This window comes from Colobus angolensis, unplaced genomic scaffold, assembly GCF_000951035.1.
Source record: "Colobus angolensis palliatus isolate OR3802 unplaced genomic scaffold, Cang.pa_1.0 Scaffold126, whole genome shotgun sequence".
In the NCBI taxonomy this organism is placed as follows: domain Eukaryota; kingdom Metazoa; phylum Chordata; class Mammalia; order Primates; family Cercopithecidae; genus Colobus; species Colobus angolensis.
In genome coordinates, this window is record NW_012113808.1 from 1183025 (window position 1) to 1199979 (window position 16955).

The following is a 16955-nucleotide window of genomic DNA, read 5'->3' on the forward strand; positions in this document are numbered from 1 at the left end:
TGTAAAAATTCAAGTAACATCAACTCTTCAGAGTCCAAGATGTGGCTTGTGGCTCACCGTTTAAGGGGCTCATTTAATTTGAAAGGTTCAGGGCAGGTGAGTTCCTTGTAGGGGCAGAGGAAGCAAAATCAAGCAAACCAAGATGATGGGAGGTTTCTGTTGTTACATGGAATACGTAGAAGATCTAAGCTAGAAAATCACATGCCCACTTGAGTGAGCGACCTGCAAGTCATGTATGGATGGGGAAGGAGGACAAAGGAACCAACACAAATAGCTAACATTCTAAAGAATCCCAAAGAGTCCAACCACATCTCACACCTTGGCTCCAGTGAGGAGGAAGGGCAGGACCTCCTTTCTGTGTTCTTTACTCCCCATACATTCAAAAGATGTCACTCAACATGTGGGTGGCTACAGAAGACCAGGGGCACCTGTGCCTTCTAAGTGCTGGGCTTGAGACTGGTCCAGGGGAGGTATGGAGTGGGCAAGGCAGGCTTCTGGGCTTTGCTGAGCTTGAGTCTGGGAGAGTGATACCTTTGGCTTCGTGTCTTCCTCTTTCATCCTATTCTTTATTTCTCTTCCCCTTGTGCCCCTCAAGGATCTCTCCTCCTAACCAACCACTCCCTCGAAGTCAGGGTGGTGCTGTGTGGAGTGTGGGTGTTCTCGGGATCAGTTCCACCTGGGCTACAGCTACAGAGAATGGGATTTGTGGTGATTAATTTTATGTGTCAACTTGACTGGGCCATGGGGTGCCCAGATATTTGCTTCAAGGTTATTCTGGTTGTGTCTGCAAGGGTGCTTCTGGGTGACACGAGATTTAAGTTGATTGAGTAAAACAGATTGCCCTCCCTGGTATAGGTGGGCTTCATCTCATCTGTGAAGACCTGACTAGAACAAAAAGGCAGAGGAAGGGGGAATTCCCTCTCTCTGCCTGGGTTCCTGAGCTGGGACATCAATCTCTCCTGCCCTCAGACTGGGACTTTTACCATTGGTGTTCCTGGTTGCTAGGCCTTCCTTTTAGACTCAGACCAGAACTATGCCATTGGCTTTCTTGGGCCTCCAGCTTGCAGACAGCAGATCATGGGACCTCTCACTCTTCACAGTTGCATGAGCCAATGCCTTATAATAAATCGTATTACAGTTGATCCTGGAACAATGTGGGGGGTTGGGGCGCCAACCCTCCTGCATTGTCAAAAAATCTCATATTCCCTAAAACTTAACTCCAAATAGCCTACCATTGACCAGAAGTCTTATTGATAACATAAAGAGCCAATTAACACGTTTTATAATTATTTATATTGTATACTGTATTCTTACAATAAATAAGCCAGAGAAAAGAAGTGTTACCAAGAAAATCATAGGGAAGAGGAAATACATTTACTATTTATTAAGTGGAAGTGGATTGTTGTAAAGGTCTTCATCCTTATTATCTTCATGTTGAGTAGGCTGAGAAGGAGGAAGAGGAGGATTTGGTCTTGCTGTCTCAGGGGTGGCAGAAATGGAAGAAAATCCCCATGTAAGTCCAAGCCTGTGTTGTTCAAGGGTCAACTGTGTGAGGTATCTAGATAGACAGATAGATAGATAGATAGATAGATAGATAGATAGATAGATAGACAGATAGATAGATATGTGTATGTGTTTAATTGTATGTACGTATATTTGGTTCCATAGTGATTCTATTTCTCTGAAGAATCCTGACTAACACAGGACTGATGGAGAATTGGAAAAGAAAGGGAATTAAAAATAAACAAAGACCAGGCGCTTCCACCTGCTAAATGAGTTTTGTGCTGCAGTGGAATCACACGGTTTCTCTCTTTCCTGGCTTGCCGTTTTGAATTCCAGCCTGCCTCTTTAGGTGACATAGTCCCTGAAATGTCTGAAAGGCAGACATTTAAACTGCAACACACTGAATAAATGCCTAAGGGACTAGCATTATCACGCGTCTCCCCTCACCCTGCGGTTGGAATTCAAGTCACCTACCTGGTCAATTCCCGTTACACTGTAGGCGTGACCCTTAATTAGACCAAACGGCGTCCGGGCCTCAGATTCCGCAGCACTTCCGGTCTAAAACATGGCAAGAGCAGAGTCACACCCACCGTCTAAGTCAAGCCTCCCCTGCTGGATCAGACCCAGCTACAGGCCTGGCCTGGTCACAACCTCCAGTTCCTTCTGCTGCCCCAGGTGCAGGCCATGTGCCTGGGCTATGCACGGGACTCCCCTAGGATGTTTAGCAGTGAAATGCAGCAAGTTCCAGTCTCTTCCCAGGATGGGGAGGCGCTCGTTTTCAGTGTGGACTCCAATGAACAGTTCACTATTGTGTCCCCAAACAGAACAACTTGTCACCTTCATGTAGTATAGTGTGAGAGAGAAGACACAATCACATACATCCCAGAGACGAAAAGAAGCATATAACAATAGGACACACAGCTCTGCATCACAAACCTGAAAGTGCAGAGGAACTGGCTAATTCATTAGCAAAAAACAGACCCCATGGCTAATCTAAGAGGAAACAGAAAACTAGAATTGATTAAAAAAAAAAAAAAACACACAATGTCATAGCAGTCCATAAAAAACAACAAAAAAATTTTAAAAAGATGAGATAAAATTATAAATGTGTGCGTTAAAATACCATTAGACTTCTGTCTGCTATTTTTTCATAGTATATGCAATGAAAAAAAAACAAACTTCAGAAAACTAGATAGAAAGATCCCATCTCAGTAAATCAAACCAACTGACCTTGATGTTTGTGTGTGGACGTGTGTGCCTGTCTGTACGAGCAGAGAGAGAGCTGGGAAGGGTACAGGCCAGGAGATCCCAGTCCCAGGGTGGAGCTGGAGAATAGAGGCAGCTGAGAAACGGGTGGGAGGGAGGTAAAAATGCGCCTGTATGGGTCTCAAGATTGTTCCATCTGATACAGCAAGTACATCTTACCGTTGTCATTTGACAACCATTAAATAAAAACTTGTGTTTTATTTGTTATTTGTTTATTAGAGACAGGGTCTTGCTCTGTCACCCAGGCTGGAGAGCAGTGACATGATCATAGTTCATTGCCGCCTCAAACTCCTGGGCTCAAGGGATCCTCCTGCCTCAGACTCCAGACACACACCACCATGCCTGGTTAAAATTTGTGTTTTAATTAGCAGGAATAAACACTGTCCCCCAAGAGTTATGCCCCTCCTTAGGTGTGGCTGGGGTACCTGGTGCAGACTGCAGCCCCAGCATACTGCCTGGAATGGGAGCTCATGAGAGACTTACATCAATGAAGCAGCCCAGCAGGGAGCCTCTCTTCAAAGCCTTCTCTAGAATCTCATAGAAGTTCTCGGGGGCCTCTTTCATTTGGAAGGTCTCTGCCACACCCCCGGTGAAGTCTTCCATGGCCTCGATGGCGCTGCCTCCCTTCAGAGCTTCATAGCTCCCATTTAGCCTGCAAGGGTGGCAGGAGAGAGAGGAGACAGTCAGGGACCTAGGGAGGCCACCGGGGGCACCCTGCAGTCAGAGCTTTTCTAACTAAGCCAGAAGCATTTCCCAGGGTTTGCCCTGGCTGGGTGGTGTGGAAGGAAAATGGGAAGCAAGCATCAGGGTTTGCTTGGAGCTTTGAGGAAGCCAGAGATCCTGAGCTTCCTGCAAGGGAGGCAGTGTGGTGTGGTGGTATAGAGCAGCAGCTCTGGTGCCTGAGTGGCCGCACGTTCAAATCCTGGTTCTACAACTTACCATCTGAATGACCAGGTCACTCAGTGCCTTAGTTTTCTTATATACAAAATGGGGGAGAGTTGTGCTCTCCCTTCTAGGACTGCTGTGAGGTTCAGATGCGTGTGTCTCACTCTGCAATCTCCCATGGAACGGGACCTGACTGTGTGGACAGAGAGAGGCCCTTTCTCTTCTCTGGTCTCACATACTCCTAACCATTTTCTTTCATAGTCATCTCTTTTATTCATAGGCATTTTACATATAAGTGCTCTGCTTGATTGTTAAATAAGCTTTTCGATTTAGAATTTTAGAATCTGGTGGGAGGTGATTGAATTACGGAGGTGGGTCTTTCCTGCACTGTTCTTGTGATAGTGAATGAGTCTCATCAGATCTGATGGTTTTAAAAACGGGAATTTCCCTGCCCAGGCCCTCTTTGCCTGCCACCTTCCACGTAAGACGTGACTTGCTCCTCCTTGCCTTCTGCCATAATTGTGAATCCTTCCCAGCCACGTGGAACTGTGAATCCAATTGAATGTCCTTCTTTTGTAAATTGCCCAGTCTCAGGTATGTTTTTATCAGTAGTGTGAAAACAGACTTAATACAACAGCTTATTTGGGCTCCCTTAGTTTTTACCTAATGTCCTTTTTCTGTTCCAGAATCCCACTCAGGACCCCACATTGCACTGAGTCCTCACGTATCCTCAGGCTTCTGGTGGCTGTGACAGTTTCTAAGACTGTCCTTGTTTTTGATGACCTTGACGGTTTTGAGGAGTCCTGGGCAGGCATACTGCAGGAGTACAATTTGTCTAATGTTTTTTCTCGTGGTAAGACTAGGGCTATTAAAGAAATGATAAATGCTTGAGGTGATGAGTGTCTCAATTACCCTGATTTGATCATCACACATTGTGCACTTGTAATCAGAATATCAAATGTGCACCATCAATATGTACACTATTACACATCCATAAAAATAAAAAATGAAACATTTTTAAAAATTAAAAAACATAGCTGAGTGTGGTGGTTGGTGCCTGTAATCCCAGCATTTTCGGAGGCTGAGGCAGGAGAATCACTGGAGCCCAGGAGTTCCAGGCTGCAGTGAGCTATTACGGTGCCACTGCACTCTAGCCTGGGTGAGAGAGCAAGACGCTGTCTCTAAAAAAAAGTTAGTAATAATAATAATAATAATAAAAAGAGTAGAGCTATTGGTTAGTGGAGGGAAGACCGGAGAGGTAAATCTCCCCTCTCACCTCATCATATCAAGGGTACTGGCTGTCCACATGCCTTACCACGGCTGATGCTGGCCTTGATCACCTGGCTAAGGTAGTGTTATTCAGGTTTCTCCACTGGAAAGTTGCTCCTTCTCTCCCCTTTCCATATTGAACTCTTTGGAAGGAATCATTATGTGCAGCCCACATGAAAAAATTAGGGAGTTATGCTCCACCTCTCAAGGATGGAATATAAACATAATTTTTTGGAATTATTCTACACAGGATATTTGTTCCTTCTTCCACATTTATTTATACGATCATTTACTCAAAGTAGTATGGACCCATTGATACTTATTTTCTACTTGCGTTTATTTTGTGTTTTTTTGTTTTGTTTTGTTTTGTTTTTGTTTTTGAGATGGAGTCTTGCTCTGTTGCCCAGGCTGGAGTGCAGTGGCGTGATCTTGGCTCACTGCAACCTCCACCTCCTGGGTTCAAGTGGTTCTGCTGCCTCGGCCTCCCGAGTAGCTGGGATTACAAGCATCCACCACCATGCCCGGCTAATTAGTGTATTTTTAGTAGAAACGGAGTTTCACCATGTTGGCCAGGCTGGTCTTGAACTCCTGACCTCAGGAGATCCACCTACCTCGGCCTCCCAAAGTGCTGGGATTACAGGTGTGAGTCACCGTACCTGGCCTCTACTTGGGTTTACAATCCAGTACTTCTTCGTCTATTTTGTTGGTTGAATTCTTCTAGCTTTGGCTGTTTGGAGCTCTTTCAGTATGCTCTTGTGTCCTTTTGGCATGGCCTCATTTGTGTGTGTGTGTGTGTGTATGTGTGTGTGTGTGTCTTGCATGTATTCTCACTTTCTGGCACTATAAGATGATCTAGGCTCATTTTAGGTATGTATGCATGTATGCGTGTGTGTATATATATATATGTATGTATGTGTGTATGCCCAGTCCTAGAATCTGCCTTATCTCCAAGAAGCCCTAGTTCCTTTGATTGAAGAATGATCCTAGAAACCAAGACTTGAGACATAGGTGTGCTTGTTGCTACAGGATTGTCATTGCTTCTAGCTCCTCTCACTGACAAAGCAAGGAAATATATATGTATATGATAACCCAAGTATAGATCAATATATATGTGTATAATAACCCATGTGTAGATCCATGTATCTCTACGTAATCATCTCTATTAAGCTAAATCTAAGTTCATTCTGGAATCTCCAACTCTAATCTGCATGGATCATTCTGGCCTCCTCCCCTTGCCTATCTGTAACCTCTCAATCCAACAGTGAGAAACTTGGTTCCTGCCATTTACCCTTCATTCACTCGATTGTTCAACTCAGTATGCGTGTATAATTAGATCAATTTTTCATTTGTACTCCTTCGAGAAACCACTTTAGCAACTAGAGCACAGCACTCATGTACAATTTCTTTTGCCTTTAGTCTTACAGACTCTACCAATTTCCAAAGTTACTTAGGTCAGCACCTTTCTCTCCAACCCCTTAGATGAGGTTATTTCATACATTTGAAATTGGCTTTCATAGTTAGGGAGGCCAAGAAATCTCACAATCTGCCATTTACAAACTGGAGAACCAGGAAAGCTGGTAGTATCATTCAGTTTGAGTCTGAAGGCGTGAAAATCAGGGGGTTGATGATGTAAGTCCAAGTTTGAGTACAAAGGTTTGAGAACCAGGAGCTCCAGTGTCCAAGGGCAGGGGAATATGGATGTCCCAGCTGAAGTGGGGGAGGGAATTCACCCTTCCTTTGTCTTTTTCTTTTATTTGGATCTTTAACAATTTGAATAATGCTCATCCACATTGGTGGCAGCAATCTTCTTTACTCAGTCTACAGATTCAAAAGCTATTTTCTCTGGAAACATCCTCACAGAAACACCCAGAAATAATGCTTCATTAGCTATCTGGGCATCCCTTAGCCCAATCAAGTTGACACATAAAACTAACCATAACACCATCTATACATCTTTTTTTTTTTTCTTTTTTTTTGGTGAACTGTTCTGCCAACCATTTTTGGCCTTTTTAAAGGACCCCAATCAACCTTTTTTATGTTTAGAAACTAGATGATGCACAGTTTCTGTTGCCTTGCTTGCATCCTGTTGTGTGCGGCACTCACCGGAAGGCAGAGCTGGGCTTGGGTTCCACCCACTGGACTCAGAAACAGTGCCCTGTGTCCCCTTAGGCCTGTCTAGTGGCACTGATGGTGTTTGCACAGACCTGGGTGGGACAGAGGGCAAGCGTGGGCATCTTTGGTTCTTCGTTGATGGCTTTAATTCTGTCCTGCTGAATTCAGGATTAATTTAACCGCAGTATGCCTTCACTCTATTTTTGCCACTTTCATGCCCCACTTGGAGGCAGAAGCAAGACCATCCTTGCTTCTGTCTCTGGGGATAGGATTCTCATGGCTTGAAGATCCAGGCTGAACCTGAAAGTGGCTCCCAGGAGCTCTGCCATCATCTGTGGATCGAATTTAGGCTGCTGTGGCCTTTCACTAACAAGCTAGTGGGCTGGAAATTGACAGCCTGAGGAAACTGAGGCCATTTGGCTGGTGATTAAAAATGAATGTCTTGGTTCCACTTATATGAGGTTTCTAGACTAGTCAAATCATGAAAACAGAAAGTAGAGTGGTGTAGCCAGGGGCTGGGGGAATAGAGGAATAGGAAGTTATTGGTTAATAGGCACAAAATTTCAGTTTTGCAAGATGAAAAGGTTCTGGAGATAGATGGTGGTGATGGCTGCACAACGTGGATGTACTTAACGCCACTGAACTGCACACTTAAAAATGGTAAAATTTATGTCATATACGTTTTATCACGATTTTTTTAAATTAAAAAGGAAGCATCCTGTAGGATGGACAATAAAAACATTTATGTCATATACATTTTATCATGATTTTTTAAAAATAAAAAGGAAGCATCCTGTAGGATGGACAATAAAAAAATTTATGTCATATACATTTTATCACGATTTTTTAAAAATAAAAAAGAAGCATCCTGTAGGATGGACAATTGATGTCTCTATATCCATGTGGGTAACAGCCCAGATGTTTGAGTCATGCCAGTGTCCGAGAGAAGTCTGAAGCACTAAGCGCTGCCAGCACAGCCAGAATTCCCCTCCGCTTGCCTTCCCAGCTCTTTCAAAGGCCAGATTCACGACTCAGGGAGACAAAGGGTCATGAATGTAGCCACCGTTCCCAAAGATCTAGGCCATGACAGGAAAACCACCTCCAACCCCTCTTGAGCCCTGAGAGGGTTGGGTCCTGCCGAGCCTCACCTGCAAACCCAGAGCCCTGTTTTTTTCCCAGCCCTTAGATGCCCAAAGGTCAGTGGAGAGACTCCTGTTGGGAGGCTGCCCGAGCTGGGGAAGCTGTCACTCACTTGGCATAGGCTTTTTCCAGCAAGGCGCTCCAGAACTCATTGTGGTCAGCAGAGTGGAGGAAAACCAAGCGGTCCCTGAAAGTGGGCAGGCGGTCATCGATCACCACATCCAGCCACTCACTGTGCTGCCAGAACTGTTGCCCAGGAAAAAGTCAGAAATGATGGGAGTCAGCTACATGGGAGCTCCAGGCCCTGTTTGTAAATGTTGATCCTGTTGCTTTTTTCCCCTCTGACCAAGCTACCCATAGACAGCTTTGAAAATCATACACAGGTTCCACGGTAGGGCATCTGGGCTTTGTCCGCTAAGTTACAAGCTGAGCATTGTACCCAGCACCAACCACTGACATCAGCTCAAAGACTCAGGGTCAACCCATTAAGGCCGCAGGCGAGGGGGAGGCAGAACAGGAGTCACAAGTAGACACTCTACGGTGCTCTGAATTAGTTTTTCTTCTTCACAAGAAAGTTGTTTTTGTGGGGGAGGGAGAATGTATTGTGGTGTTTGAGTTTGCTGTTTTGCGGCCCAGTTCTCCATTCTTCTCTTCCACCCAGTTTCAGGGTCTAGCTCCAATTTGCCTTAACCTTGCTTCCTCCTCACCCATAAGTGGAGCCCCTAAGACTGATTTGTTGGCCATTCACACAGGAGACAGGTGGACTCAGTATTTCCTGTGTGCCAGGTGAGGAGGCGTGAGGAGAGTGTGGCTGTGTGTGAATGCATATGTGTGCACACATGTGTATACACATGCATGCAGGCAGGCATGACAGGTATGTGCGCTCTTTGTGGTTTATATATTGCATGTGTGCAAGCATGTGTTTGCTCACATGTGTGCAAGTGTGTGCATGCAAGCACATGCATGTTTGCGTGTGTATACATATGCACACATGTGTTTGCAAGTGCTTCTACATATGTGTGTGCTTGAGCACATGTATGCATGTGTGTGAGCTTGTGTGTGGTCTGCTGGAAACAGGAAGGAAGGTTGGAACGAGTCAAGGACTATGTGTAGTTTCTCTGTGTATCCTGCAGTGACCCACCTCCTCCCCATTCCTTCTGGTTCAGTTGGCCTGAGAGCGATCCTAAGGTAACCTCTAAGAAGAAGAAGATAGAGGTTGAAAGAGGAGGGTAGGCACAATGCTTTTGGGAGCCATTTCTTTACAGCTTTGCTGTGTCATTCTGAGCATCCTGCTGCATCAGTGATTGAATCCCAATCAGAAGAGTTGGCCACAGTGTGGCTGAGGGGGTGTGTGTGTGTGTACGTGTGTGTGTGTGTGTCTTTTAAGGAAGATTCCTGTCACCTGCTCCAGCTGGACCTCCCCTCCGGGGCTTCCTGCTCTTGGGGCTATCCACAACTTCAGGTGGGACTGAGGCACGGTTGGGTTAGGTGTTTAAAGTCCAGGCCTGGGCCCCGGGCTTCCCGAGCAGGGGAGGGGTGGGGAGGAGCCTCAGTGCTGGCTTTCCTTGCAGAGGGGCTGGCTCAGGAGGCCTGTGAGTCAAGAGAGATGTATCCGCCAGCCCCGAGAGCTCCGCTAACTTCCTAGCACCCACACACCTGTACTGTGGCTGAGGGGTGGAAGAGGAGTGTGAAGGACGTGGATTTATTTCCAGTGCTCTGCTTTCTAGGAGGCCAAGGAGGGGAGCGGGCAGAGTATGGTTATCGTGGGACTGACAGGCACCAACAGGTTCATTCCTCCCCACCACCTGATCACTGGCAGCACAAAAGGATGCTGGATCCCAAACCCCCGAGTTAGAGGTCTGGCTTGGCGACTTACTGTTTTGTGACCCTGGATGAACCACTTCCACTCCCTGGGACTCAGTGTCCTTGGGGGTCAATGAAAGGACGGGGTCAGGGTATTGCCAAGGCTCCTCCCAGCTGTGACATTTAAGGGACAAGAACACTGGTCCCTTGGGGAGCCCAAGATCAGATGGTGGTGGTTCCGGTTTAGAGGTAGTAGTTCTGCCAGATTTTCTGAGCTTAACTACCCCCAACACTGCTACCCTGGTGTGCTCAAGAGGACTGGGGAAAGACCAGCTCCTGGGGGTGCCATCAAGCCAAGACTGTGGTCTCAGCAGAAGTCACAGGAAGGGAGGGGAGACAGCCAGGCGGTGGCAGGTCTGTGAGAGAGCAGGGGTAGAGTTTCCCTGGGACCCAAAGTGTCTCTGTCCGCCTCCCCCAACCCCCCACCCCCGCCGGCGCAGGAGGCCGGACCCCTGGGAATTGCGTGCTCCCTGAGCTACACATGGTCGGCTCGCTGTCTGTGCCTTTGAAATGCTTCTGTGCCGTTGGTGACAGGGCTTGAGAGTACCTCTGTTTATCAGAATGCAGGCCTCAGGGACAGAAGAAACGGGCTGGCCCTGAGTGGTGGCCTGTGAGTCAGGAGAAGGTGACACTGCCTGGGGTGCAAGGTCAAGGAATGCTTACTTGGTGCCTGGCTCTGTGCCGGCTCCTGCACGTGATGCCATTTAGCTCTACGGGAAGCCTGCGGGGAACAGTCTCTCCTTCCTTCAGATGAGTATAGAAAGGCTTAGCGTCACTAAGAAAACTGCCTGAGGTCACCCACCTAAGTAAGTACAAGGGGCAAGTTTCAGTATCTGGTCGAACCCTATATAAGGACAAGGGGGGAGGAGAGAGTGGAGAGAGAGAAAGTGGCAGTGAAGGAGCAGGAAACCACTCCAGGGGGCAAGCCTCACCCAATGTGCACCTCGGTTGAGGGTCTGCAGGCCACACAGGACTCCAGCAGATGTTGTCTGTATTTTTCTCAGTTTTTATTTTTTAAAATCCCTCAAGATGTCCAAATTTACATTTCTTCCATAAGGAGAACCTCTGTGTTTACGAGAAATCAACCAGTTTCCTGGAGGCATCATCAGTTAAGTCAATTTGTGCTTAGAGCACAAGAAATTCCAAATAATAAAACTCTTAACATATGCACCCCAGATTTGCCAAAACATCACTTATGGTTTTACATGTATGTTCCATAAGGATTTGCCGTGCGATGCCGTTCATGTTCTTCTGAGGCATTTAGCTGTTATTCCATGATAAAATGTGGCTTTAGCATGGTTTAGGACCATATGTCACGCAGATCTGATGACATTTTTTTCCAGGGTTACTAGGCAGTGTGAAAATGCACCTGGCATCCTGCTGGACCCCAGAGACGTGAACCCACTTGCCCAGAGCTCCCTCTTACCTGGAAATGGAATATCCCAGCATAACCAGGGCCAAAGCTTTGGTCCTGGGGGATGACTCTGGCCAGCGCTTTTTGATTAAGCGTAAGGGAGGCGATGGCGGCTAATAGCCAGCAGTCTCCTGCAAAATGAAAGCCATAAATCACAATTTTCATTGCTATTTCACAGCAAATAGGAAAACTCGGTGTCAGAAGGGGACATGGGGAGTTTCAGATGTGGCCACATCTTTTCTACCTTTTAAAAATAGACAGGACACCAACAAATACCTCTCTCCTCCCCTTCTGCTTCCTTTGCCTGCTCTTCTCTTGCCCAGTCTATCATAAACAGCGGTTGCCTTCTTGGCACTGTTATAGGATATGCTTACTTGGGTTTGAGACATATGGCTGCATGATGCATCAGCTCTGCGAATTCCAGTAACTCCCTTTCCAGAGGACTGAGGCTGCATACATCAGTGTCAGCATGGGCTGGGCGAGCAGACATTTCATAACTGCAGCCCAAGTAGTTAGGCAGTACTTGGGAGGGTGGTTAGAAATGGCCTCTGCAGCCCCAACCCAGACTCAGCTTAATTACACAGATAGTGGTATGTCCGTGGTGGCTCCATTTGCTTTAAATTACCCTGCATTTTCAAGATTTATTGACTGACCTGCTGAACTTCCCGGCTGTGTCTTTATGTTAACACACATCTGGAGGAAAACTGAAAAGTGAAGTCAAACATCAAACCCTATTTTATCTGTGCTATCTGTGCTGTACAGACTCCTGGATGCATTCCTTTGCCCACACTGAGCGTGGGCTGTGTCTGGTGGGTGCCTCACAGTGTCTCAGATGTTGCCTGTGTAAGCAGATATCTGGGAAGATCCATTGATCCAAATCAGCTTTATCCAGATTCATTTGTTTTCAGTAGACAACACCAATGTCATCGGAACCTAAGAGCCCATCACACTCAGCTTGGCAGTTTCTGAGTTCACATTTCTGGAAAGCACCGTGTACCACTGGGATTAGGACATTGCAATATGGCCCTTTCTGGCTGTTTACACAGGCAAGAGAGACTCGCCAGGGCCGAACGTCGGGAAAGCTACTTCCTAATTGCCCTGGTTCTGGCTTTCTGGGAGATGTCACCAGCAGAGTACAAGCCACTCCCAGCCTTAGCTGGGGCACAGAAGGATTGGTTTCTAATGCATCTGTTGGTCTTTGGGAGCCTCGGGTCGGCTTTGGGAGATGCCACTAAGAAGTGACATGACTGGAGCCTGCAGGATCATTTGTTCAGCAAACTTTACCAAGTGCCTCTAGGGTGGCAGACCTTGTGCCATGCAGAAGATACAAAGATAAGGAGAGACTTGGTGTCTGCTTTCAGCTTCAGGGCGGCCAGGCCAGCAGGAGTCTGACAGAGTAACCTCTGCTGTGGGCTGACCTTTCCCAGTTCTCCACCCAGTTTCAGCTTCATCCAGTTGAGGAAAATGAGTGTTTCCTGGCCTGAGAACTCAACACCTCACGTGCATTCAGCCAGAAATGCCCTGAGCTTTTCAGGGGGAGATTGAGAAGCCAATGTTATTTATGCAATTTAAAAGAAAGACAGAAACTTTACAACAAAACAAGATTGCTTTTTTCTCTCTTGGGCCTGGGCAGATGGATGGGGCTGGCCCCTCAGCTGTGCCTGGGAGAAGTGCCCTCCGCGGGTCAGTGTGTTGCTCGGCTGTCTGGGTGGTGCAGAGCAGAGGGCACTATGGGAGGAGCAGGCTGGAGTGAAGTGGCACCACCTTGGCTCACCGCAGGGGAGAACCCTGTGCCTCTCGGGTTCTCAGGGACCCCATACTGCGGTTGCTCTCCTGATCCAGCAACCCAACCTCCCTCTCGCCATGCTCCGTCGCCTCATACTCACCTAGCTCCCCCCTACCTCCCCCGGCAGATAACAGCATGCCTTGATGCTATTCTAGGTGTATTCTAGTTCTTGTTTTTTTTTTTTTCTTTGATAGAGATGTGGTCTTGCTATGTTGCCCAGGCTAGTCTAAAACTCCTGGGCTCAAGAGATCTTCCCACCTCACCCTCCCAAAGCGCTGGGATTACAGGTATGAACACTGCACCCGGCCAGATGCTCTAGTTCTTATTGTGGGTGGCAAAAGATCACAGCTGTTCATTTTCTTTTATTCTTTATAACGTATTTATGCCATGGACAGTACTTTGGGTGTAGTAAGTGTTTCAAAATAATATTTAGAATCAACCATCCACTAAGGTAAAATATAAGGTTGTAACTCCAAATATATGTTTATGCCAACGTGACAAACCAAAACTTTGAAAAACAAGGAGCCAGTAGAATGATTTTCTACTAGATAGCCATGGAGGACTATGGGGTCGAGGGGAAAGGAGGCAGAGCAGGAGTGGCAGAGGTAGGCAGCGTCAGGGAGGATCTCCTGGAGAAGGACCACCTGAACATAAACATTGTGAAAAGTCTACATTGTATCTAGAATATGGCACACATGGGTGATTGGTTCCAGGACCCCGATGTATACCAAAATCTGTGCATACTCAAGTCCCACAGTAAGCCCTGTGGAATCTGCCCATCAAGTCAGCCCTCTGTGTATGCGGGTTTCAAACCCTGGGATAGTATATTTCCTTCCTTCCTTTCTTCCTTCCTTCCTCCTTCCCTCCCTCCCTCCCTCCCTGCCTCTCCCTTCCTTCTGTCCTTCCTTTTTTTTCTTTTTGTTTGTTTGAGACAGTGTCTTACTCTGTTGTCCAGGCTGGAGTGTGGTGGCACGATCTCAGCTCACTGCAGCCTCAACTTCCCAGGCTCAAGGAATCCTCCCACTTCAGCCTCCCAAGTAGCTGGGACTATGGTCACGCACCACCAAGCCTGGCTAATTTTTCTATTTTAATTTTTAGTAGAGATGAAGCCTCACTATGTTGCCCAGACTGGTTTTGAACTCCTGGGCTCAACCGATTCTCCTGCCTCGGCCTCCCAAAGTGCTGAGATTACAGGTGTTAGCCATCACACTCGGCCTGGAATATTGTATTTTCTATCTGTGTTTGGTTGAAAAAAATCCACTTAGAAGTCGTCCTGCACAGTTCAAACTCAAGTTGTTAAAGGGTCAACTGTAATTCTGTCTATCATCCACCATCTATCTATACCTATCCATCCATGTATTTACCCACCTACCTTCCTATCATTATTTACTATCATCTATCTATTATTATTTATTTATTCTGTATGGTCTATCAGTCAATCAATCAACCTATCAATCTTTTTATCTATCTAATTATGCATCCATTTTCTATCTATCATCTATTTCTTATCTATGTTTCTATTTATCCATCTGCTTCTCTTTCTCTCAATTGTTTCTCTGTCTAGCTAATTAACTATTATCAGTCTAGGTTTGTGACTTTGGATCTTGTGTTTAGGGTAGCTCAGTTGCTCAGCCTGGAGGTTCCAGCATGGCCTTTCTTAACCAATAGGCCACAGTGGCAACCTCAGCTATAAGTAAGTCAGGATCCACACAAGCTCACAGTGGTTTGCTCTCTCGGCTGATTTCACCGGTGTTTTTTAAAAGAAAGTCTCTCTCTCTCTCTCTTGCTCTTTCATAGATAGACTAAAGGTAAACCCAGCCCATTTGGATTAAATCCTAAAATGCAAGACCCAATTTGAGTGACTTGAGGCACACTCAGGTCCACTGCAGGAGGGAGACTGGATTGCTGGGGAGCGGCTCCCCAGGGTGTGCTCCTCAAGAGGCAGTGTGTATAATGGTTAGCAGTAAGGGCTCTACTGCTGGAAGGTCTGGGTTCACATCCTGATTGCCTGTCTGCCACCTCTGTGACCTTGGACAAGTTACTGAGCCTTCCTCAGCCTCTGTTTTCTCATCTGTGACGTTAGGAGGGTGGGTTGGGAAGATGGAATGAGGCCATGTGTGCTAGGGAGAGTGCCTGGCAGGTGACTGAGTTCATGTGTGCAGGTGTTAGCTACTGTGGTGGTGTAGGAGAGCCCGACCAATGCTGCTGGGTGTCACTCTCCTCTGTAAACTCTGGGGCTGTGAGCTCCACATCACAGGCACGTCTGACTCTAGAGGAACAGGGGTGCAGGGGCTTGAGGCCACTGGACTCCATTCAGAGGGAACGAGGAAGCAGAGGCTGAAGCAGTGTTGTTTCCCCAACCTCATGCCTCTTGGGTCCTCAGGGACCCCATGCTGCGGTTGCTCACCTTCCCAGCGACCCAACCTCCCTCTCACCATGCTCCATCCACTCACACTCACCAAGCTCTCCCTGGCAGATATCAGTCCTGGTGGCTCCTCCAAGAATGAATTCCGGATTTTTCACGATTTCCTGGAGGAATGAGAGTGTTATTAGACTGAGACTTGCCATGCTGCAAGCCACCATGAAAGGCAGGCTCAGGGTCTCTGCTTTCTTGGGGCAGAGGGCTTTTGCCGTGCTTGATTCTTTTCCCTGTGGAGGGCCACAGGAATGGAAAAGGCTGCCACCTCTCTATGCTTTGGACAAGCCTGGGCTCATCTTTGATAATCTCCTCCCCTGGGCAGTCCTGCCTACTGAGCAGCACTCAGTACCAACCACTGGCCCAAGAGACTCAGGCCATACCTGGCCACAAAGTGGGACATCAGCCACATGCTGAGGATTCCTGTGATCACTCAGGCACTGGGCTAGGAGTCCAGGGCTACCCCAGCTGTGAGCTCTGTGACCTCTGTGGGCTTCAACGAGCTGAGTAATGCATGCGCCACAGGCTGGGGCCTTGGACTAAACACACTCCCCACCCACCCAACTTCTCCAGTTTTTTATTTAATCCTTCCCCACCAGTGGATTCCAAATATATATAGGTTTAGAGACAGAGTCTTGCTCTATCACCCAGGCTGGAGTGCAGTAACGTGATCATAGCTCGTTACAGCCTTGACCTTCTGGGCTCAAGCAATCCTCCCACCTCAGCCTCCCAAGTAACTGGGACTACAGGCATGAGTCACCACGCCCAGTTAATTTATAATTTTTTTTTTGGTAGAGATGGGGGTCTCACTATGTTGCCCAGACTGGTCTCAAACTCCTGGCCTCAAGTGATCCTCTTGCCTTGGCATCCCAAGGTATTGAGGTAACAGACACGCACCACCCTGCCCAGTGTTTCTTTTTTTTAGATATGCACTAGGTAAAATTATATGTATCTATACCATACAAAGAGAGATATCCACGCATCTCTCATATGGCTTCACCGAAGTGGATTATATATACATATATATATATTATTCTATATTGCACATAAGTACACACACTATGTATATTAATCTAATCATTAATACATATTAATATATACATATACAATATGGAGGGATATTTCATGAACAAAAAAGGGTAGAAAGTAATCTTACGAAATGCATATATTTTTCCACCATTTGGGTTGCTGGGCTCCATTCCTGGCATTGGATTGACAGCAAAGAGAGAGGGAAAGCTCCTGCCCTCTTGGAGCTGCCCTGGACGCGGTGGGTGGTGCTCGCGGAAGCCCCGCCCCTCCCC

The 16955-nt window shown here is 46.9% G+C and overlaps 1 protein-coding gene across 1 annotated transcript in view; it reads right to left on the reverse strand.

Moving 5' to 3' along the window:
• The window catches only part of CAPN9 (calpain 9), a 55811-nt gene that overhangs the window by 31949 nt on the left and 6907 nt on the right, over positions 1-16955 (reverse strand). Inside the window, exons 2-6 of the mRNA XM_011933435.1 lie at positions 15698-15767; positions 11465-11583; positions 8288-8421; positions 3253-3421; positions 1951-2061 (exon numbers count right to left, since the gene is read on the reverse strand). Coding sequence (XP_011788825.1) covers positions 1951-2061; positions 3253-3421; positions 8288-8421; positions 11465-11583; positions 15698-15767 — 603 coding nt within the window. The remainder of the gene's footprint in view (positions 1-1950; positions 2062-3252; positions 3422-8287; positions 8422-11464; positions 11584-15697; positions 15768-16955) is intronic.